Below are 24,882 nucleotides of genomic sequence, written 5' to 3'. Positions count from 1 at the left end.
CAGATCATGTCACAAAGTGGGCTGTTGTCAAAGTGTGGTTTTAACCACTTTCATTTTACAAACAAAAGAGAAAACATTAAAAGGAAAAGAGAAAAGGGAAAAAAAGAACTAAGGAATATCACATACAAAGAAATAATGACTAATAAAAAAGAAAGCTTTAAAAAGATGTTCCAAGGTTATAACTTACCAGATTCTGGCTGCTGTTTACTGTTCAGAATTTTGAGCATCTGTTCCAATGGGATACACACTCCAAGGTTTGGCATAGAGTAGTATTTAGCAGCTAAAGCAAAAGCTTGTACATTAATCAACCTCTGAGAATTTTCACAAAAAATGTTGTGAAACTCACCTGAGAAGAAACAAAAAGAAAAAGAAGTTAACTTCAAGATGATTAGAAATCAAGACTGTGTTAAAGCCTTTATATCCAAGCCAAGTCAAAATATGTTACAAACAGAAGAAAATACTGAGGACTTCAGATCTGTAAGATTTTCCGCAAAGTTAGGAAACAATTTGATTTGTGCTCATTTCCTTACTAGAGAAAAACAGCCTGCCTTCTACATTCATAGATTTTGGTTTTGTAGATTTTATTGTTCACAGATTAGAGTAATATGTTTTCTCCATGGATTACTAGGTCCTCCAGCATGACCCTGTGCTCAACTTCCATCATAGAGCTGTGCTGGAGGTCCAAGAGACTCTTAAACAGAACACTTTTGTTGGTTCTTCAATGGAATTCTAGATAAACGTCCAGCAGAAATTGACCACAGAGTTGCTCTGGAGGACCCAGAGATTTTGAGAGGTGTTCACTCGGGTTAAAAAATATGATTTTTTAAAATTCAGTTTTTCCATTTCTGCCAGGGTCCTGTGAGGGTCCAGTGAACGTGGAGGTTGACTGGGATTCAGAATGCTCTTTGATTGTAGGTGAACTATAAATCCCAGCAACTACAACTCCCAAAAGTCAAGGTCTATTTCTCTCAAACTCCATCTGTGTCCATATTAGAGAATATGGAATATGCATGCCAAGTTTGGTCCAGATCCATCATTGTTTCAGTCCACAGTGCTCTCTGGATGTAGGTGAACTACAATTCCCAAACTCAAGGGTCAATGCTCACCAAACCCTTCCAGTGTTTTATGTTGGTCATAGGAGCCCTGTGTGCCAAGTCTGGTTCAATTCGGAGTCTCCTGGAAGAGGCACCCGAGCAGCGCCCTCTGGAGGAGCCCGCCGGTAACATCTGGCAGGGGACAGCTACTCTATATAAATAAAAATGTAATGTTCGTTTGTGGGATTAAAGTAACTCAAAAATCACTGGACGAATTGACACCAAATTTGGACACAATACTCCATCGTTGGTGAAGTTCAGAATGCTCTTTGATGGCAGGTGAACTATAAATCTCAGCAACTACAACTCCCAAATGACAAAATCATAGAGAGAGAGAGAGAGATGGTCATTCCTTGGATTAGTAGGTATCATGTGGCCAAATTTGGCAGCAATTCGTCCAGTGGTTTATGAATTATGTTAGTCCCACAAACGAACATTATATTTATATTTATATATATATACTAGCTTTCCCCTGCCATGCGTTGCTGTGGCTCACATGGGGATTCTGTGTGGGAGGCTTGGCCCAATTCTATTGTTGGTGAGGTTCAGAATGCTCTGTGATTGTAGGTGAACTATAAATCCCAGCAACTACAACTCCCAAATGTCAAGATTCTATTTTCCCCAAACTCCACCAGTGTTCACATTTGGGCATATGGAGTATTCGTGTAGAGTTTGGTCCAGATCCATCACTGTTTGAGTCCACAGTGATCTCTGGATGTAGGTGAACTACAACTCCAAAACCAAAGGACACTGCCCACCAAACCCTTCCAGTATTTTCTGTTGGTCGTGGGAGTCCTGTGTGCCAAGATTGGTTCAATTCCATCATTGGTGGGGTTCAGAATGCTCTTTGATTCCAGGTGAACTATAAATCCCAGCAACTATTTATTTATTTATTTAGAACTTTTATATACCGGTCTTCTCGACCTCCAGAGAGGGACTCAGGCCGGTTTACAACAAAGATTCATAAACAATAGTTTAAAACATCACATCCCATAATACAGTAATATATAAAATACATTAAAAAGCAATCATATAATTACATAAGGCCAAGTCGTCAAAATAAAATCACAATTCATCACCATCCGTCCGTGTGATCAAGAGTTATTGACTCAGTTATTGAGAAGGGGCAGTTCTAATCTCCAGTGGGAGAGAGTTCCAGAGCCGAGGGGCCACCACTGAGAAGGCTCTGTCCCTCGTCCCCACCAGAAGCAATTGCGAGGGTGGTGGGACAGAGAGCAGGGCCTCTCCAGAACATCTTAACAACCTTGATGGTTCATGGGGAGAATCCGTTCGGACAGGTAAACTGGGTCAAATGACAAAATCATTTTTTAAGTGATGGTCACTCCTTGGGATAGTAGGTGTCTTGTGTCCACATTTGGTGTCAATTCGTCCAGTGGTTTTTGAGTTCTGTTAATCCCACAAACAAACATTACATTTTTATTTTTATATTTTAATATATATACATACACACAGCTCTCATATATATGTGTGTGTGTGTGTGTGTGTGTGAGAGAGAGAGAGATGTGTATATATATGTGTGTGTGTGTATGTATATGTATATAAAATATAAAAATAGAAATTATATATATATATATATATATACACACACACACATCTATATATATATAAATGCTCTGTGCATAATTAGTACCTTAAAAACAAAAGAATCAATGAACAAAATCACACCAAATTTGGCAACAAAATGTCTCACAACGCAAGGAGTGACCATCACTCAAAAAATTATGATTTTGTCATTTGGAAGTTGTAGTTGCTGGGATTTATAGTTTGCTTACAATCAAAGAGCATTCTGAACTCCACCAATGATGGAATTGAACCAAACTTGGCACACAGAACTCCCGTGACCAAAAGAAAATACTGGAAGGGTTTGGTGGGCACTGACCTTGACTTTTGGAGTTGTAGTTCACCTGCATCCAGAGAGCACTGTGGACTCAAACAATGATGGATCTGGACCAAATTTGGTATGAATATTCCATATGCCCAACCATGAACACAGATGGAGTTTGGGGGAACAGACATTGACATTTGGGTGTTGTAGTCACTGTGATTGACAGTTCACATACAATCAAAGAGCATTCTGAACCCCACGAACAACAGAATTGGGCCAAACTTCCCACACAGGACCTCCATGACCAACAGAAAATACTTAAGGCCATCCAATCCAACTCCCTTCACCAGGGCAAGAAAACGTAATTAAAGTCCTCCTGACAAAGAGCCATCCAGCCACTGATATAGATATAGATGGATATGATTCACACAGAGAGAGATATAGTATCATAGATTTGAAAAGGACCCTTAAAGAAGGATAATGATATGTTGCATGTTTCAGGGTGGGCAAAGCAGACAACCTCCACATCAACACTGACAAAGAAAAAGCAAGGAATACTGTTTATCCACAAGCATAAAGAAATTACATATATTAGAAACCAACACTTTCTCATTACGTATTGTCCAGATGACCAGACTGGGCCACAGCAACGCGTGGCAGGGGACAGCTAGTATATACATATATACATATACATATATACATATACATATATATATATATATATTAGGGCTGGGCGGTTTCGTTAATTCATAATTCGTTAATAATTCGTTAATTTTTTCAATTACAAAATGATAACGAACCATTCTGGAGCAATTATTAAAAAAAACGAATTTTCAAAAACGTTTTGTAAATGCTTCGTATTTCGATATTGTATTCGTTTCGTTATTGTTTTGAGGTCGTTTTGTTATTATTTCCGCATGTCTGGGCCAGTTTTATGGTTTAATTAGTGGAAAAAAATTATAATATCACACCAACAGTCAACAACAGAGGGAGAGGGAAGCTTCAGAAGGTTTTGGAGGTTTTTTAGCGTATTTCGCGGTCGCGTCCGCCATTAACGAATCGATTCGTTATTGTTTCAGAAATCGATTCGTTAATTTTTGACCATTTACGAAATTTTGTAAATATCGAAGTTTTTAAAAGGAAAATTTTGTAATTATTTTAAATATCGAAACAAAAAAAACCTCAAATACAAATCGATTTTAGAAACAAATTTTTGCGTTGTTACCCAGGCCTAATATATATATATGAGAGACCTGCACATAGAAACAACAGGGTGTAACTCTTCTATTCCCTGGGCATCACCCCATTTGGCAAAACCGGGCCTTCCTTCTCTCCCTTCCTTCCCTTCTAACAACCTATGTCTTCATCAACCTTCCTTCTTCTCTTCCCTAGCTCTCCTCCTTCCCTCCCTCTTCCCTTCCCTTTCCTTCCTCCCCTCCCTGCGGGGTGTTACCGGCGGGCTCCTCCAGAGGGCGCTGCTCGGGCGCCTCTTCCAGGAGCCTCCGAAGCCCGTCTCCGCTCAGCGCCTCCAGCACCGTCTCCGGGGGAAGCGCCACCATCTTCTCCCACAGGCCTCGCGTGTAAAAGTCCACCGTGTGGGCCAGGCACAGCGGCAGGGCCCGGCGCAGGAACCGAGCCACGGCCCGTATCCGAGCGGACACCCTCTCGGCTGTCGGCTCCGGAGGCAGCAAGCGGCCCTCTTCAGAAGACGCCTCGGCCTCCGACATGGCCAAGGCTGGAAGAGAAACCAAGGCTCGGCGATCCACTGAGGTGTCCTGTTGCCGAGGTTTCCCCCACGCATGCGCTGTATCCACCCCAGGTAAAATGAATCGAGCGTCGAAGTAAAATCTATTCGAAAGAGGATGTGAAGGGCGCTCGCTTGGTGACGCAAAAGGGACGCGACGAAGCGGAGAGAAAAGAGGCAGACTTCCAGGCTCATGGCGCCGGTGACGAAAAGGAGTGTTTTTTCGGGTTTGAAAGGAAATGGAGGGTCGGAAAAGTCCAAAAAGCGGCCGTGGAGGAGGGACCCTCGTCAGGTGAAGGGCAGCGTCCAGGAAGGTAAGAGCGGCAGCAGAAAAGAGGGAGGGAGGGAGGGGGCCTCCGGTGGGCCTACACTACAGAATCAGCTCAGTATGACGCCGCTTTCACTGCCCTGCTCAGTGCTATGGAATGCCGGGATTTGTAGTTTGATGAGGCACCCGCACTCTTCGCCAGAGACGGCTAAAAACCTAGTGAAACGACTACAACTAACAATACTAATATTGTGCTATGCTAATAATAGAATAAATTGATAATAATATTATAATATAATACAAGGCAATAATAATAATATCTAATAATATGACTTACATTTTGTGTCAGGAGCGACTTGAGAAACTGCAAGTCGCTTTTAGTGTGAGAGAATTGGCTGTCTGCACCCAGATGTTTTGATGTTTTTTTGCCATCCTTGTGGGAGGCTTCTCTCATATCCCTGCATGGGGAGCTGGAGCTGACAGAAGGAGTTCATCCACGCTTTCCCCGGATTCGAACCTCCGACCTGTCAGTCTTCAGTCCTGCCCAGCACAAGGGTTTAACTCATTGCACCACCGAATAATAATATTGTATTATAATAAGACTAATATAGTAAACATAATACTACTGATTATATATAATAATATATAATGATACACTGTGATATTATCGTATATTTTAAGTTATAATGTTTTTGATTGTGAGTCACTTTGAGACTTTGTATGGAGAAATAAAGCAAGATTTAAATAAATAAATAAAAGCTCCCGTGATACTATAGCACTACGCCATGGCAGTTAAAGTAGTGTCAAGCTACATTACTTCTACAGCATACATGGACCCCTCGCCGTGCAGATTGTTTTCTTTATTTCTTTTTGTTGTTCTGTGTTCCTTACATAATTTTTTTTGGCTGTAGGTTAAATCCAATTGATAATCCTCACAGAGATGAGGCCCATGGAAGTTGCCAAGCTATTAAAGTATTTTGGACTTACAGTTAGATTTAGACATATACGCACAGGTCTTTGGCATCACACCAAATGTTTGGACATACTTTAGGATTCCTTTTTCTTGTGGGAATTAATCCCTCTGTGTTCATAGTAGGTATTTTGTTCTCTCTCTTGCTCTCTCTCATACTGTACAAGTTGAACATCCCTTATCTGGAAGTCCCAAATCCTTCATCATAATAATAATAATAATAATAAGTATTTCATTTGTAGCCCACCCTATCTCCCCGGGGGACTCATGGCGGCTTCCAGCATAATAAAGGAAAACATTCAATGCCTGTATAAAACAGAAGTAAAAAGTATAAACAACAACAATAAAATACATTTCACAAGTTAAAACAAGTAATTTAAATAATAACAGTTAAATAATAAAAATTTAAACCATTAAAAGCCAGCTAAGATAGCATATCAAATCCATTTCCTTTCCATTCCATTTATAAATGTTGCAAATAGTTCATATGGACATTTGAGATGAGGCCATCCACAAACAAAATTATTTAAAATATTTACATACATTTTCCTCTCAGACTATATAAAATATAATCTCCAAGAAATCTCATTATGCACAAAATCTGGAAGTTTTAGTAAGGGCTGCTCAATGTGTATTCATAAATATAACCTAAAATCCACATGCAATCAAAAACAGGGGAAGGTAGACTTCAGGTTTGTTGGGCTTTATTTAGTTTTTTATAGAACTAGTGAAAGCCAGGAGCACAATACTTAGACATACAAGAAGGGAGTGATAATGACCACATTTTGAGCCTTGTTTCAGGATTAGAACTGTAATGGCAGACCTATTCGGCCAAAGTTCATTCTGGGTTATCACCAGCATGCTTAAATTTAGCAGCCAAATTTAAATAGAAAATTTTTGGTAGTTCTTTTATTAAACAGCTGACAGTTATCACCTTCCATTAGTGAGCTACTATTAGCTGAAGACCTATCGTCCTCACCATTCTGATCTAGGACAGCCTGATCCATCTAAATGTTTTCCTGATAATGTGTCCACAAGAGTTCTGGGAAACACAAAATTTTAGATATGATATGATATTGTGATGCTTTATTTTTTTCTGATAATTGTACAGTTTTGTGGAATGTTTGTTATGAGCCAACACAGTTGTCTTTCCTTTTCATATCCAAACAAAGTCTATAAGTTCTCCTTACAATTTGCACAAGGAATGCTGCTGATAAGAGATTCTCTTCCAAAAGTGAATCAGTGAGGTGTTTTTATTCATTATATGTCTGATAGTATATTTTTTCACATGAGTGACAGAGAGAGTAAAATCTTGATTTAGATCAAAGGTTAGAATCACTTATACGTCCTGACTTGCTAGTTAAGCTTCAGTATATGGCTGTAGAAGGAAAATGCCTAGCTTAAATGTTCATGCCTTGATGATAAGGAAGGTTTGTTTAGCTGAAGCTTGTCATGGCAATGATTTTCCATCCACTGAGCCATGGTTGAAGTGGTTCTCTTGATTAATGATCATATAGCCCATGAAATACCCTTTAGCCATTGGTAGTCTGAACTGCTTTCCTCCTCAAGGCAATCTTCTCTCCTGACAGAATAATAAGTGCAAAGTATCTTGTATATTACAGTGCCAGGAACACTATATAGAAGTTTCATTTGGGAAAGAAAGATTAGTTCAGAACCATTTCTCCTTGGAAGCAAGCAGAATATGTAGGACTATTACAAAAAACTAAGTTTGTTTTGCCCATTATATCCCAGCTTACTTGATGTAACAAAGTATTTGTTTCAGTCATAATATTGACAGATGCCCTTGTCACTGACTGCTCAAGAGTGATAAACTAATGTTACTCATAAGACTGAATTAGCCTGAAACGCTCTTACACTACAAAAATGGGCTGGGAAAAGCTGTTATGTAATATTAAAATTTCTAGGAAGTCTTATATGCTGTAATCATTTTGTTTGGAGTAAATCAGATTTACCCCCCATAGACATAAGGTTTTTCAATAAATGTTCTTCTCTAATTCACTTGCTGCAGTACTAATAGTAGCTATCTTTATTGGCTTGACTGCTACAAAGTAGTATTATTTCAAACAGTGACTTGGGGAGGCAGCAATATTCACAAAAAAGTTGTGTTTGTTTAATAACGACATGTTTTTTCACATTGCACATTCTGATGCCTTTAGGTAAAGGCTTTGCTTATTGGAGAAAACAAAAGATCCGACATGATTATAAGAAATTACTAAAAAAGGAAAGCAATGCAAATTCCAAGAAGATTGAGTACACAGAAGATTACCCAGAACACTTGAAACATCTTTATTTAGCAGAAGAAGAAATGCTTAAGAAACAACAGAAACCTAGGAATACTAGTCAAGATATACTGGAAGGAAAAGAGTCTATAACACCAAAGTAAGAAATGTTTAATAGCTGCTATTTTACTGTGATTTCCTATGCAAACCAAATTTGTTTTTGTGACTGGTGAAACTCAAGTTTCAAAGTGATCCATGTGTCTGATTCAGATATTAAAATGAAACTGATGAGAGGGAAAAATTTAAAAGTGTGTTTAGGATTACATTTTATGTTTATCTCAGCTAAGCAAAACCAGTTGATTGTTTAGAGGGTATTTTTCATCTTTTGCTATTTAAAATACACTTTCAAAATTCAGTCGTCAGTTAGAATGTGTATTATTTAATATTTTCCCTTAGGTTTGTTTTTTCCATTGCTACTTGTTTGCATGTTCAAACATCAGTTGTTTAGAACAATAAAGACAAAACACTAACCTGGCAAATTACTTTGTTCTTTTGATATGAAATCCAAAATATGGGGTTCTAGCAATGAAAACCCATGGCTTCTGATGCTGCTCCCCTAAAATAGTATAGTAGTAAGAAGAGGCACTCAACATTTGTAAAATTCCTACTGCCACTACTGTTGTCTAACTGGTTAAAGAAGGACTATGTCTTCATTATGTTTTGTCATTTCATAAATGCTGTCAATTACTAAACAGTACCTATATACTCAATTTAACCACCCATGTGCTTGTCTAATCCAGATCCAATAGAGTTGGGAGGCAATTAAAAACAAAAACAGCAAACCAGAAAGCCAAAGAAGATTATGAGAGGATAAAGGCAGAGCAAGATCGAAAAAAAGAGGTATGGAAACTTATGCTGAATCTTCTTGACACAGTCTTAACTTTAACTGAAATAGGTAATATTGTGGAATTCTGAGTGGGCAGAGAAGAGGCTATCATTGTTTGCCCTCTCCCATGCAGGTTGATCCTGTCAGCCAACTCTTTCATATAATGATATGGAATGGAGATACTATTTTCTATTACCTCTATTTACTGGTCTTGGTATAACTCTAGAATTACAGGGTATATATCTCAGAATATATTTCTGAAGATCAACAATATGACACTATCTGCACAGCATTGGGAGGAAGCAAAATATCCAGCAATACATTATCTATTGTCACATAGGATGACAGAATAGAAAAAAGTTATCTACCATTCCAAAAGAAAGATATATTGTGCCAAGTGATGATGTGATCTTCTGATAATACCTCTGCTTGGAAGTGGTGGGTGACACCAGGTAGATTTGGCATAAAAATGACAACTGTATGTGGAAGTGGATTGCCTTCAAAAACCAAGCAAAACTATCTAAGGGGGGGAATGTCTCTTCCACACAGCCATGCAACCCAGAATATCAAGGCAAAAAACTCCACAATATCTGATTAGAACTGGGTTATCTGCGTCCACGCTGCCGTATATTCCAGTTTAAAGAAGATAATGAGAGATTTTATTCAGCTGTGTGGAAAAGGTCAAAAAGACCTGGAAGGCACATCCAAGTCAGCAGTTGCTGATGGCTTGTATCTGCTTCCAGTCTTCATCTGACTGTCCTGTATGTGCATGTGTAGAGGAAAAACATGATCTTGCACCATCCATTTGTTAACAGGGCTTATTGGCCCTCATGAAACATTTTTTAAGGGCAGACAAATCTTTTTAGTTATGCAACAAGTGATCTGATTTAACAATTTTCAGGGAGAGAAAAGAGACAGCAATAGTCACCTGTAATACTCTCAAAATTGTTGCTTCAGTCTTATAATTTCTCGTTATCACTATCAGCCATTCTATGTAAAGTGAACCAAAAACAAAATTTGGAGCTTTTGTGCAACATTTACATGGTCTTATACAAACTCTCAGAAGCATTCAGCTTACTTTAGAAAACCATGACTTTCAAAGTTTTTTTTTGTTTTGTCTTCATTTCATATTTATGACCACATATCCAGTAGTCTCATATCTTAATCTATCCATATTTCTTCCTTGATTCTATGTTCTAGAACTGGTTGATAGAAATATGTGTTGGATTACCACCTAACCGTATAGAAAAGAAATAACTCAAAAGTTTGAGAAGACATTTAAAATGGTAGCACCAATTTATTCTATAATATATGACATTAGGACACATACTATTATTAGATTTTTAACCATCAACCCTTAAAATGATTGGGAGAAAGAATTTCCCTTTCCCTGTGGCAGGATTAAGCTGGAAGAGCTGGGTCGAGTTAGGTCATTTTTTACGTTTGTTCTAGCATGCAGATTTCTAAAATAAATAATTTACAGAATAAGTCATTTTGAAAAGATGAGTCACTACTCTAAATAGTAGCATAGTGGTAAGAGACATCTGCTACCCATTTACAGAAATTTTTTACTGCAATCTACAACAGATTCAAGTATTACAATTATTCAGTACATATTTATTATTTCTTTTAGTTCAAAAAATGTATTCCCTGCTTGGAGGATTTCTCCTCTACGTACTAGTGGCTCATTTAATACTTTCAATGTTTGTTTCAGGCAGCCAGACAAAGGAAGGAAGAAAGAGAGAAAGCAAGGAAACTCTACAAACAGAAGAAAATGGAAGCTTATAAAATATTAAGTAAAAGAACCAAAAAAGGACAGCCAAATCTAAACATACAAATGGAGTATCTCCTTCAGAAAATACAGCAGAATCCATGATCTTTTGATTATCATTTTTTTACAGGTGCAAAGCTGCTTTGATATTTTCTTCTTCCTGTAAGTGCCTCTTCCTTTACTTTTGGGATATAACTTTTGTTAATTTTGTTAATTTATGACTCAAAGGTTGCAGAATAAAACATGTTGGCAAACTCTCATTTTGTATTTTAATTTGTTCATTTGACATTTGATGTGTTAAATTTAAACATCCTTCTTTAGATCTTATTTTTGGGAGTCAGCTAAAATGTCCAGGTTCTTTTCTCTCAGTGTAGTCAAATCCACATTTTCTTATGCAGGAAGTCTTATTCTCTCAGAGTAAGGGATTTTTCTTTAAGTTTCTCAGAGTAAAGGATTTTAGGGGGTAGACAGCAAAATGTAAATGATATGGGTTTTTTGCAGCACTGAGGATTATAATGAATACACATGATTAGTTGGAGTGTTGCATCTAAAATTAATATTCACTTAAATGATATTAACTTCTTGTTGTGTGCCTTCCAGCTTACAGAAAACTTACAATAAGGTTTTATTGGCACAATTTGTTTAGCTTTTTTCAGAGTGTGACTTACATAAGTCACCCCATGATTTTGATAGCTGAGCAGGGAGGGCCCTAAGCAGTGGTTTCCAACCTTTCTTTGAGCAGGGACCTTACTTACTTACTTTGGCGATCCCTCGTAGTCCGAGGATGATGGTCCTCCAAGTTTGGTGTCCTGGGGGTGAGTTCATAGGTGGCTGTGGAGCCCTATTCTTGACCTGCATCTTCTCCCACAGTGAGGGCATTGGTTTCCAGGTGGAAGGCAGTCTCGGTCGGGGTTGGCTTGACGCGCCTTCCTCTTGGCATGTTTCTCTCTCTACCCTCCATTCGTGCCTCTTCAAATTCTGCAGCACTGCTGGTCACAGCTGACCTCCAGCTGGAGCGATCAAGGGCCAGGGCTTCCCAGTTCTCAGTGTCTATGCCAGAGTTTTTAAGGTTGGCTTTGAGCCCATTTTAAAATCTCTTTTCCTGTCCACCAACATTCCATTTTCCGTTCTTGAGTTCGGAGTAGAGCAAGTGCTTTAGGAGATGGTGGTCGGGCATCCGGACAACGTGGCCAGTCCAGCGGAGTTGATGGCGGAGGACCATCTCTTCAATGCTGGTGGTCTTTGCTTCTTCCAGCATGCTGATATTTGCTTCTTCCAGCACGCTGAGCAGGGACCACTTTGACCAGGAACCACTCTCCAACATTAGTACCAAAAGGGTTACAAACCAATTTTTGGTCAACTTTATATTCGGTTTGGTAATTTGGGGTGCTGATTCAGAAAATTGCATTGGATAGACCACATCAGCTGATACAGAACATATGCCATTCAGTAGTTGCCTCCCCCAATACATTGGATGCCTTTGGAGTAAATCCTATTGTGGATTCCTGCATACCCAACATGAAAACCCCCAGTTAACACTAGAAAGAAATAACCTTTGTCAGAAATATCATGGGTTGCTGTGAGTTTTCTGGGCTGTATGACTATGTTCCAGAAGCATTCTCTCCTGAGAGAATGCTTCTGAAACATGGCCATACAACCTAGAAAACTCACAGCAACCCAGTGATTCTGGCCATGAAAGCCTTTGGCAACTCATAGAAATATTATGCTTTCTGTGATGGTTCCCCCATCTGCATTGCCCATCTGCATTGCCATGTAATGCAGTTTACTTGAATTGAACTGCATGTAACGGCAGCCTAGACTCATATAATTCAGTTCAATGCAGTTAAACAACATTCTGAAACTGCATTATATGGCAGTGTAGATGGTGCCTAAGTTGGTTTAAAAGTCATATAATTTTAATGACCACACAGCTAGAGTTTTGATGAACATAAATAAATCACATTACTTATTTTAAAAAATCAGCAACATTTATAACTTTATATTAATTGGCTATCTTCTTTATATTCATTAGCCACTTCTTAACACCTGTGTGTTTAAGAAGTGGAATATAAATTTGATGGTATATGATACTTAAAAGTGTAGTTGGATCATGGTGTCAAGAAAGTGAACTTGTGTGGCTAATCCAAGGGCCAGGTTGATGTTATGGTGAAAGTTGTTGAAATCCCGGTAAAACTTCTCAAGCAATTCCTTTCTATGGGGCAACATGATGAAGTTGACACTTATCTATATTGGGTAGAGGAGACATTTCTGGGTGCATGCCCTGGGGAAGTGTTATACCAGGTAAGTCATGCCCCCAACAGGGTCATAGAATCATAGAGTTGGAAGAGACCCCAAGGGCCATCCAGTCCAACCCTCTGCCATGCATTGCTTTAAAGCTGGGTTAAATGACTGCCAGGTGCAGTCATTAGTACATAATAAATACAATTAACACACAATTCCCCCCCCCCCCAAAAAATCCATCAACAACCTCCCCATTATCCTTTTCTAAATGCTTGCTGGCAGAGTAAAGTCTTGACCTGCTTTTTTGAGGCCAGCAGGGATGGGGCCATCTTGGTCTCTTGTGGGAGTGAGTTCTACAATCTGGGAGCAGTCACTGAAAAGGCCCTCTCAGTGTTCCCTCCAAATACGCAGTGAAATATTGTAGTTGGGAATAAGTATGAAGTGGCAGAATCTGATAGTTATATGTACTGTAGCTGTATTTGGAATTGGATTTTGGATAGATGATAGATAATCTGTCCTTGTGTGGGATGTTGATGAAAGGCATTCCACATCCATAATGGATAGGCTGATGTTCTCTGAGAAGTAGCAGATTAACTGTATTTTCTTCAGGAAAATTATATCCTTCACATAGCTTAGAGTACTGGTAGCATATGAGTTGAGATGTGAGTATATATATCCAGATGCTGTAAAAGTGGTGGTCCCAAGTTGTCTGTTTTTTGGCAGCAGACATAATGTGTCTAGTCATGGCACATGAGATATGTCAATTTCAGTTTGATGCTTCAGTTGAGATTTCTCAACTGAAGATTGTGTGCGTCTTGATATTTATCAGTGGGATCTCTAAGTAGGATTCTGTAAAGCACAGTGTTTTCCATGGTCCATCTCAGTCTGTAGTATGTAGTCTGACTTATTCATGATGACAACAACTCTTAAGCTCTTTGGATGCATGAACTTTTCTTCTTTATATAAAGAAACCAGTGATGTAGCACCTTTAAATAAAATTATGTTAACTTCATGGATTGTGGTTCCTTACTAATAAAATTTCAAGCAAAGCCCTGAAAGGTTATCACTTATGAGCAACAACTCCCAGAATCCCCTACCCAGTATAGGATTCTTAGATCTGCTCTGTGTAAAATATTATCTAATCTCTGCACTCAGGTATTTTACTTGTATACTGCAAGCACAGCCAATAAATAACTTATTTTCAGAAGTATCATTCACACCATAATTCCTTGTAATATACCTCCTGATGTAATTATCCTGTTGCAGAAAAGTAGGGAGGACACCTATTTTACATCTTTATTCATATTTTAAATGATTCATATAATGTAAGTGGTTTCAGCGGTTTCTGGTTTTTATCCTTTGTTGAGGAAACCCCACTGGGTGGTGGCATGGAGCTGAATTTGAACAGAAAAAAATAATGTATGTTTAAAAGTTCAACAGAACTGATAATAGCCAGGCCTTAATAGATCCAATGCTATTTTAAGACACAATGAGATTTAAGGACTTGCAATTTAACAAAATTGCCTGGAGAAGTATCAGATACTAGCTGAAAACTAAAATTATTTTAGTACAAAAGGGCTTTCCTTCCCTCCCATCCCCTCACAGCCTTCCACCCTCCTCCAAAGCATAATATAGAGGGTTTCCCAGCTCTCCAGCAGGATTTTTAAGGCTGAGCAAATAGCTGCAGATGGAAGGGAAAATTGTTTCTTCCCTTGTATGGAACAACTCTGTGAGATCCTAGTTAATAATTTCAGTTTTAGGTTCTTTGCATTCTTAAAGAAAATGGCTCGATTATAAGGCCTGCAGTGCAAGAGGAAATTGTTGTGGGCATCATGACACTTCAGTGGGTATTTCATTCCTGGTAATGTGATTAATTCCTTTGGAAATCATATGTTATTCAACTCAAGGCATTCCATCGTTTTGCCATGCAAGATGCTTTCATGGGTGCAACCAAGGTCTCTTACCAGCGGATAGTAGCAAGTGACAGAGATATTTTTTTAGCAAACAGTGAAGAGTTCCTTTGGCAGAGAAAAAGTGGGGTATAAATACTTAAAAGATGAGTAGCAAGGTAAAGGAGGAGGAAAATAGCTGGACAGAAAAAAAAAATACTTGCACGATTGTGACTGAAATGGTAACTTGATCAAATAATGCCCGAAACCTACCAACAGTACAGCATTAAAAGGCATTTTTAAAACACAATAAAAATACTGTACTGTTTAACAGTACAGTATTTTTAGGACAGGAAAGTTCTGAGAGTGCCTTGGACTGCGAGAAGATCCAACCAGTCCATCCTCCAGGAAATAAAGCCCGACTGCTCACTGGAGGGAAAGATACTAGAGACAAAGTTGAAGTACTTTGGTCACATCATGAGGAGACAGGAAAGCCTAGAGAAGACAATTATGCTGGGGAAAGTGGAAGGCAAAAGGAAGAGGGGCCGACCAAGGACAAGATGGATGGATGGCATCCTTGAAGTGACTGGACTGACCTTGAGGGAGCTGGGGGTGGTAACGGCCGACAGGGAGCTCTGGCGTGGGCTGGTCCATGAGGTCACGAAGAGTCGGAGACGACTGAACGAATGAACAACAACAACTGTTTAACATACTGAAAACAATCCAATCATATCTTACTTATTGGAAAAAAAATTCATTACAAGAAGTCAGTTGTTTCTAAACTCTGATGTTGCTCAACGTAATTTCTATAATTCTGTCTTACTTACATTTAATGTCTGGTCAAGCAGCATCTATCATTTTGGTATTGTAAGAGCCATGGAAAGGACAACTTCAACAATAGAATGAACACTGTAAGGATGCCTCATAGATTCAGTTGTTAAACTGAAGATAAACAAATTGTCTAACAGAACAAAAGAGCAATTGAGCCAATTCTTTTTTAAGCTCTGATATACAGCATTTCATCATCAACTAACTTCAAGCACCGTACAGTTGCACTGGGGATGTCATAGTTACAGTGGGTGGAGCCAGACAGATAAGATGAGCGCCCAGGCTTGTGGCATTCACTTTGATTAAATTTTAAATTGTATACAAATGCTTTTATGTTAAGCTGCTTTGAGTCCTAGTTCCAACAGACCTCACTACCTCTGAGGATGCTTGCCATAGATGCAGGAGAAACGTCAGGAGAGAATGCCTCTAGAACATGGCCATATAGCCCGAAAAAACCTAGAACAACCCAGTGATTCTGGCCATGAAAGCCTTCGACAATACAGAGTTATTCCTGTTCTTTCTCATTCTTGAGACTCTTTTCATAATATGAGGGACAGATAACCATAGTAGTAAAAGATAGGAACATCTGTAAGTTGTGCATAGAGGTGATGCATATTAGTGTGATGCAAAGAACCCAACAATGCCCAGACTGGATGATAAGTCTTGAGATGGGAAAATGATAATCTTCCATTATTGCATAGATCCTTCCTGACATACTGGAAAGGTTTAAGACATGGGTTAGAGATGATGCCAGATCAGATTATATTTTTTTTTCTGCTCAGCCTATCCACTGGCAGACAAAATTGTTGGGCTGTAAAACTTGGTAGACTTGCGTCAATAAATTGGTTGTATAATTGGTGACCGTAATACCTACTTGGTTTAAGAGTCTGTATGTGTATGTGTCAAAGTAATTTACTCCTCTTATTAGTTACAATGTTTAAAAATGGAAAAGCATCCACTTACCATTACTTGTTACAGTGTTAGAAAAAGTAGCTCATTAGCTTACTTGTTACGTGTTGCCATGTTTGTTATTTTTCTTGATTTTTCTAAGAGAAAATAAAATTTGTATCAAGAAAATAGCATAGACTAGTAGAGAATATTTTCACTGAAAAAGGAGGCTCACCTCTTCAGAAAGTTGTCCCCCACATACGAAGAATGACAGAGAAAAGGGAATGGAAACAATCATGTTCCCCTTCCTCCTGCTTGATTTAAGTTTAGAATGCTGAGGCTGAGCACTCACGGCATTCTACCATTGTATTTTACTATTCGTACAATTAATTTAGAGTTTGAAAGTCACCATGCTCCTTTAAAAATGTGAAATGTAACTTCCACAAATATGATGTAATTCATTGCAAAAAGTATCAATTCAGATGTGTGTGCATGACATTTACCAGCAGAGGCCTTGGTCATTTCTCTATTTATATGCCTAGAATATGATGCATAAGACCAGCTTTTATTTATTAATCACACTTTGCTTCACTTTTTCTCCAAGGAGCTCAGACTTAATGTGTTGTCGAAGGCTTTCATGGCCGTAATCACTGGGTTGTTGTAGGTTTTTCAGGCTGTATGGTCATGTTCTAGAATGCTTCTATAATATGGCCATACAACCCGAAAAATCTAAAACAACCTGAGCTCAAACTTGTTACACCTAACCTCAATCTCATTCTCAAAACAACCCCACGGGAAATCTGACTTGGCCACGGTAGTCCACGCTCTAGTCACATCCCGTATAGACTACTGCAACGCTCTCTACGTGGGGTTGCCTCTGAAGACTGCTCGGAAGCTTCAAATGGTCCAACGATCGGCAGCCAGGATGTTAACAGGAGCGGCACCCAGGGAGCACACAACTCCATTGTTGCGCCAGCTCCACTGGCTGCCAATTTGCTACCGGGCACAATTCAAAGTGCTGGCTTTAGCCTTTAAAGCCCTAAATGGTTCTGGCCCAATCTACCTGTCTGAACGCATCTCCTCCTATGAACCAGTTAGGACATTAAGATCTTCTGGGGAAGCCCTGCTCTCGGTCCCGCCAGCTTCACAAGCACGCCTGGCGGGGACGAGAGACAGGGCCTTCTCAGTGGTGGCCCCTCGGCTGTGGAACGCCCTTCCTGCAGATATCAGATCGAACCCCTCCTTACTGGCATTCCAGAGAAAAGTGAAGACCTGGCTGTTAGAACAGGCATTTGGCTAAGCAGTGCAATTGATTGATTAGCGGAACAAGGAATAATGGATAACGAGACTGGATTCTGATTCTATTGATGAGATCTGATGGATTTGTTATATTGATGTATTGTTGTATTGATATTTACTGTTTAATTAACTTGTTATGTTATTGCTTTTAAATGCCCAATGATCTTGTATTGTGTATACTGAAACTGTTGCTGTTAACCGCTCTGAGTCACTTAAGGGCTGAGAAGAGAGGTATACAAATGAAGTAAGTAAGTAAGTAAATAAATAAATAAATAAATAAAATGACTGAATTAAGATCAAGTAATAAATGTCATGGAGCTCCCGGTGGTGCAGAGGGTTAAAGCACTGAGCTGCTGAACTTGCTGACCAAAAGGTTGGCGGTTCAAATCTGGGGAGCGGAGTGAACTCCAGCTTCTGCCAACCTAGCAGTTCAAAAGCATGCAAATGTGAGATCAATAGGTATCGCTTCAGCAGGAAGGTAACGACACTCTATACAGTTATGCCAGTCACATGACGTTGGAAGTGTCTACAGACAACGCCAGCTCTTTGGCTTAGAAATGGAGATGAGTACCACACCCCAGAGTCAGACACAACTAGACTTAATGTCAAGGGGAAACCTTTACCTTTACATTAATAAATGTCATGATGCAGTGGTAACTTGAACCTAGATCTCCACAACATCACCCCTTTAACCACCAGAAGACATTAGCCTGTGTGTTTTAAACAACTGTTTTCCTTCATTTTATTTTACCCACATTCCCTTTCATACTGAATATAGATACCTATTTGTTTATCCGGTTATTTTCTATGTTTGATGGAATGGCTAGCTGTGTCCCACTCAGTCTTCTATCACAGTAAAAATTATAAGTCATTTGGGCTTTCTTATATATAATACATACGAAACTGGATATCATATTAACAAGATTGGTTTAGGATTGAGGGCAAAAATTACACTAGATTATTCAACAGCACTATGTTTCCAGGAGCCATCTTGTGTAAGCTGGCTTCTAATATATCTGAGTGTTATTAGATGGGAAGTGTGATAAACTGGGTATTGCCGTTAAATCAAATGCTATTGATGGCTGAGCTGTATGAGCCATTGTCTTCACAATTGTGAAGCTGTTTCTGAGCTCTTTCCAGTGCTTTGTTGCTGAGCAACAGCATTTGTCCTCTCCAGTTAAGCATTTGTAGCCTGTATGCATGGATTAAAAATAAGAATGGCATGGCATGAAAGCCACTCTACTCCACTGTTCTTAACTATTCCCAACAAAGCAAAATGACTTGTGTGGCGAGGGCATATTGCAACCTGACAAGAAACAAACTACAAAGCCAAGAAAGTGGGGAGCCTGGTCCATGCAAACTTTAATGAACCGGGAAGATGAGGGACTGCCAACAAACAAGTGAAAACAACTCATTTTAAAATCTATGCCTACTCAGATGTTATGAATGTGAACATGGCAAGACTAGGACAAATTAAGGCCTCATTCCAGATGTGGACAACTTCATAGATACCAGTGTTCACCCCCAAGAACCTGCTGTGGGCTGCATTGCTGCTCAAAACATGCAAGACTGGCCATCCAAAAATAAACATAGCAGTGGGACATGACTAAAAACATATCTGACAGGTGGGAAAGCTTTGGGGAGGCACTTTGTGAAAAACCACAATAGAAGTAGGTGGCTCACAGGAGAATAATATTCAGAATGTGCCTGAGGCTGTTAAAATGATCTTGGGGGATTGTGTGAAACCTCCACATTAGATTTCTGTTCGCTCCTGTCCTCAGCTGTGTAAATATAGAAAGGCATTATTCTTCCATTACCAAAAATATTTAGTATCCTAAAAGGGAAGAACAATCACAGTTTGTACGTTTATCTGAAAGTATATGAAGGTGCTACATAAAACTAGGCAAAATATGTTTCCCTCCCTGCCATAATACCTTCAGATCAAAAATGACAACATCTTTTCTTATCCACCCCACCTCACCCCACCTGGTAGTGGATTCACCTATTAAAGAGGTCACAATGCCTTCTTGCCCTAATTTAAATCTTTTTCTCCCCCACTCACCCATGAGACATGAACTGTTTCCAGATTTTGGCATTTTTGGCATTTTGAAAAGGCAATGTGGCTCTTGGGTGTCCCAGGACCACATAAGTGGTCAGCTGCCCTGCGTCCCTCTGTGGAGGTCATGTTAGGATGGGATATAAATGACTGAAATAAATAATAATAAATAAATAAGTGACTCCTCGAAATCCATGTTTCGTTCCCTAATAATATGTCACTTCAGTCTCCAAATTATGTATACTGAATTTACTTAAACGTGTTTAAGTATTTAAAAATATGATGTAGGTATAAAAAAATAACGAAGAAAATGGGCAAAGTGATGCAGGGCAGCAAAAGTGCCTCAGGAAATGTAAACACAGTAAATGTGAAGGTTTAAGGGTGAATTGTTTTCAATGTCTCACTCTCTGCAATGCTAGAAATATGGGGAAAGAAAATTTCATAGCTGGGGAAGAATTTTTATTTGGGTACAATGCCCACATTCTTCCGCCCCTTGGGCTACAGGATGGAAAAGCGACTGTGCTTTTAGCCGGAAGTAATGAAACACTTAGAATGATAGACTCATGGAATCATGGAGTTGGAAGAGACTTTGTGGGCCATCCAGTCCACCCCCTGCCAAGAAGCAGTGGTTCTGAACATGTTGATCCACATGTGTTTTGGCCTACAACTCCATGAAATACCAGCCAGTTTATCAGCTGCAAAGATTTCTGGGAGTTGAAGGCCAAATCATCTGGGGACCCACAGGTTGAGAACCACTGTCCTAGAGACGGACACATTAGGGATAGCCTTCTCTGCTCATGAAAAACCTAGATCCCTTAGAGCAGGGCTTCTCAACCTATGGGTGCCCAGATGTTTTGGCCTTCAACTCCCAAAAATTCTAACAGCTGGTAAACTGTTAGAGCATGCTAGTGGAAACAGCCTCACAGTCAAAAACTGATTCCTATAGCAGATTCTTTCACAGCACATGTAGGGCTAAAAAGTGCTACAGTGCTCCCAAGGATTCTGCCTGAAACACTGTTGCACAAACAGTCCATGAACCAACCTACTATGCCACATATTGCTTGAATGGGCTTTTAAAAATCCCCATATTTTCCTGATCTGACATGAAATAACTTGTGTAATGTGTATTCTGACCGATTATTGTTTGTTGTGATCTTTTGTACTTTTGAGATTAAATAAAGCTTTTGTTCAATAATGTTGATTGCCCTTCTATTCGTCTTTAGCCCCACATATAGTCAGGTTGGAAGGGCAGTCATAGCTCAGGGGTAGAGCATATTCCGGGGGCCTGTAGAAAGATCTGGGTTTAATTTCTCACTTCTTCAGTAGAAGGTGCTGCAGATCTTTGCCAGAAGCTGCAATTGTGTTCCCATCATTCAGATTAGAAACAAAAGGCTGACCTGGTATTCATCCTATTTCCAAGTATTTGCATTGTTAATCCATTTAACCATTTGGTGAGAATGGAAACTAAGGTGGAAGTCTTGAGAAGTACATACAAAAATACAGTAAACCTAGACCCTAGAACAGGGGAAGCTCTTGTCTTTAGCTACACCATCCAGAGATTGTTCCTTTCTTCAAAAGAGACACGGTACAGTACCTATATTGATCCAGGTTTTTGGGTTGATTATTAACTAAAATTTCTAGACTTATATATGAATATGTACAGTAGATATAACTAACTTCCCTCCATTCATGTGCCCCTTAGTCTTGACTTCCATCATATGTATATATGGGGAGAAAGTACCTAAATAGTTGAATGCATATTGGTGGAAACTAATGTTTTGAATTGCTATCACCATAAGCACATACTGAGGTTACTACCAGCATCTTCTTAGGGCTACAAATAAATCTAAAGGTGAGCTATAAGAAACAGGGGCATGAGTTAAATAAATAAATAGAACAGCATATATTTTAAAATTGCAACACCCAGAATCCCCTAGCCATTAGCCATGATAGCTGGGAATTCTATGAGTTCTCATCCAAAATAGTATTTTTTAAAAAATAGATTTTTATTAAACATTTTAAACATTAACACAAGGAAAGAGGGAGAACATTTCCAAAGAAGATAGAAAAGTAGGAAACCCAGATAGCACCAAAGAGAGAGAGAGAGAAAAAAAAAGAGAAAAAAAGGGAAAACCCAAAAAAGTAGACAAGTTCCAAAAAAATAGGAAAAGCCCAAAAAATTGCTAAAAAGAAAAAAAACCCACACACAGACAGTTCTAAAATGACTTCCACTCCAGCCTCAGGAACTTCTGTAAGTGCTTCTTAGTATTTTAAGATTAAATACTATCTTAAGAAGAGTTAAAACAATTTGAAACACAACTTTTATATATTTGATTCAAATGCATAAAGGTCAATGTTGTTGACAATGTTATTGTTGTTTTTCTTTAATGGTAGCCATACTCAGTACTGAACTGTGGCTCGGTTTTGAAGCTGGGGTATTTCTAAGATACAAATAAGTTGTGATGTATCATAGACTGGATCTGAAGAGTACAAGAAGGTTGCTTTGCATTGCTTCTTTTGGTGTGTGAACATGCCAGGTGAGCAAAACTCATAGTGCGTGCATATATAAATAAACATTTCATAATTAAGCCCACGAGAATGTACAAAAATAGAAATAATAGGAAAAGCATGAAAGAGAAGCCATTAGTAAGCAATTATTCTTGTACTTGAAGCTCTTAAGGCAAAACTGGCCTCTGCCTACATGCTTCTAAGCATGTATGTCAGATTTGATTTATTAATGAAAGAGCATTAGAAGTATGCTGCATGTTTCTGGTTTTTAGCTTCACAATGGAAGCTGTAGGCTGCTGCTCACCATAACAATGGGGCTGCCTTTGCTTTGAAAGTTAGGCCAATGAAATCTCAGCAGTCCTCATAAAAAATAAAGCAGAGAGATCCAAAGATGTTCATAGCACATGGGGTCTGACAACACCAGGAAAGAGGCAAAGGACAAAATAATATGAGCATTTCTTATGCTGACATCATCTTGGAATATGATTTATTTATTCATTTCTTCTGCAATGCTTAAGAACTACCGAATGTTCTGTTTAAACAATAAATAGATTAAGGATGAGCAAGGACAGGAGGAAGGTCCTTTCCCCCTTTACCCCTCAAATAACAGAGAATAGTTTTACAGGATAAACAGATAAAAGCCACGCAAACATGTATCTCAAGGTCAGAGCTGAAATCATTCCTCCTGCTTCAGTGAAAAAAAGCAGTAGCAGCAACAGCACTACCATCCTCCTCTGTAGGAAGGAAGAGGCTGAAAAAAAACAAAGCAAAAGCACATTACCTAGCCTTGGGATTCATTATACATTGTAATAAGTGGGAGATGGATATAACACGTGGTAAAGTACATATTTCTAAAGAGAGCAGCATATATTTTTTTAAAAAAAACCTAGGGTGTAGAATATTAGTTGGCATTATTTCAGGAGCTGGTTGCAAATACAGAATTATGTGTAATGAATGCTTTCCTCCATAACGATGCATCTATGCTGTAGAATTAATGTAGTTTGATACTGCTTTAACTGCCATGGCTTAATACTATGCAATCCTAGGAATTGTAGTTTGGTGAGGTTCCAGCACCCCTTGGCAAAGAAGGCTGAAGACCTGGTAAAACTGGAGCACCAATGATTCCACAGCATTGAGCCATAGTTGATGAGGTGGTGTCAAACTGTATTATTTCTACAGTGTAAATGCACCCTGTGATAAATTCCCTACCTTTTTAGGCCCAGGGAAAGCTCAGGAAGTAGGCCCAGGAAGTTCAGCAGCCATTTTATAAGATGGTGCAAGGAGTCAGCCATCTTAGAGTACCCATTTCCTAGAGGGGGTGGAGCTTAGAAGCAGCCTGGAGGGAAATGTCAGAAGCGGTGTAATTGGCTGGGAGAGAGTGGCCGGAGCTTAGCTTGAGGGCAGAGGAAAAAAGCCTTGAAGTAGGTGCATTTTAAAATCTGACAGCTCAGTTAGGGTTTGGTTTTTAAAGGAGCAGTTAGGGTCTGGTGTTTGAAGAGAGAAGTTAGGTTTTGGGGAGAGCTAGAAGGGTTAGAGAAGCCAAGATTTGGTCAGTTAGTAAAGATAGATAGCTGTTAGGGAGAATAGCTAGTCTAGAGTAAAGACAGATCCAAGGGAAAGGACCATCTGGAGTTTTAAGGAAGTCTAGTCAGAGAGACGTCTGCTAGATTCTTGAGGGAGTAGAGAGTTGTTTTGAAACCAAGCCTTGATCTATTTTTAAGTAACCATACACTTTACTCATTATTGCAACCACTAAGTTTAAGTGCCTGTATTGTTGAAGTTCTCTCAAATAAACAACTTTATTCTTTGTTTCACAACAAATGTCTCATTTTTGGGATAGGTTCCTCCTTGAGATTTTTGGAAAGGTTTTGCTCCTCTAGACTCATGAAAAAAGTCTAAAACATGGAAAAAAAACCCAAATCAAATATTGATTTTGAAAGAATGCCAATGTCCAGAAGAGGCTGTGTCTTATTTTGAAAATCTTTGCTAAACCTGGATAACAAAATATTCATGACAATATTGGCCAATGATTCATAATTACTTTGCTCCAGATCAGTCTGGTTTCCATCAAGGTCAACATATTTATGATCCAATAAGATATCTCTTCCATGTTGTGTATTATAGTTGGAAATCAGACTTGGCCATGATGGTCCATGCTCTGGTTACATCCTGAATAGACTATTGCAATGTGCTCTACGTGGGGTTGCCTTTGAGTACTGTTCAGAAGCTTCAAATAGTCCAAGGGACAGCAGCCAGGTTGATCACCGGAGTGGCATACACGGAGCATACAACCCCACTGTTGCATCAGCTCCACTGGCTGCCAGTTTGCTACTGAGTATGATTCAAAGTGCTGG

At 39.1% G+C, this 24,882-nt stretch overlaps 2 protein-coding genes across 4 annotated transcripts in view; one reads left to right on the top strand and one right to left on the bottom strand.

The window, feature by feature from the left end:
• The window catches only part of METTL25 (methyltransferase like 25), a 46,891-nt gene extending 42,127 nt beyond the window's left edge, over positions 1-4,764 (bottom strand). For all 3 annotated transcript variants that reach the window (XM_067469120.1, XM_067469119.1, XM_060777377.2), the window contains exons 1-2: positions 4,394-4,764; positions 188-346 (exon numbers count right to left, since the gene is read on the bottom strand). In XM_067469120.1, the coding sequence (XP_067325221.1) occupies positions 188-346; positions 4,394-4,667 (433 nt within the window). In that variant the 5' untranslated portion in view covers positions 4,668-4,764. The remainder of the gene's footprint in view (positions 1-187; positions 347-4,393) is intronic.
• An 8-nt stretch (positions 4,765-4,772) lies between these two features.
• On the top strand, positions 4,773-11,079 carry CCDC59 (coiled-coil domain containing 59). Its single transcript, XM_060777379.2, has 4 exons — positions 4,773-4,998; positions 8,100-8,322; positions 8,963-9,062; positions 10,763-11,079. The coding sequence occupies exons 1-4, from the start codon at positions 4,878-4,880 to the stop codon at positions 10,922-10,924; spliced, it is 606 nt and encodes a 201-aa protein (XP_060633362.2). The 5' UTR covers positions 4,773-4,877; the 3' UTR covers positions 10,925-11,079.
• Positions 11,080-24,882: the final 13,803 nt, after the last annotated feature.

This window comes from Anolis sagrei, chromosome 5 (genome assembly GCF_037176765.1).
Source record: "Anolis sagrei isolate rAnoSag1 chromosome 5, rAnoSag1.mat, whole genome shotgun sequence".
Classification (NCBI taxonomy): domain Eukaryota; kingdom Metazoa; phylum Chordata; class Lepidosauria; order Squamata; family Dactyloidae; genus Anolis; species Anolis sagrei.
This window is presented reverse-complemented; position numbering and strand designations above follow the sequence as displayed.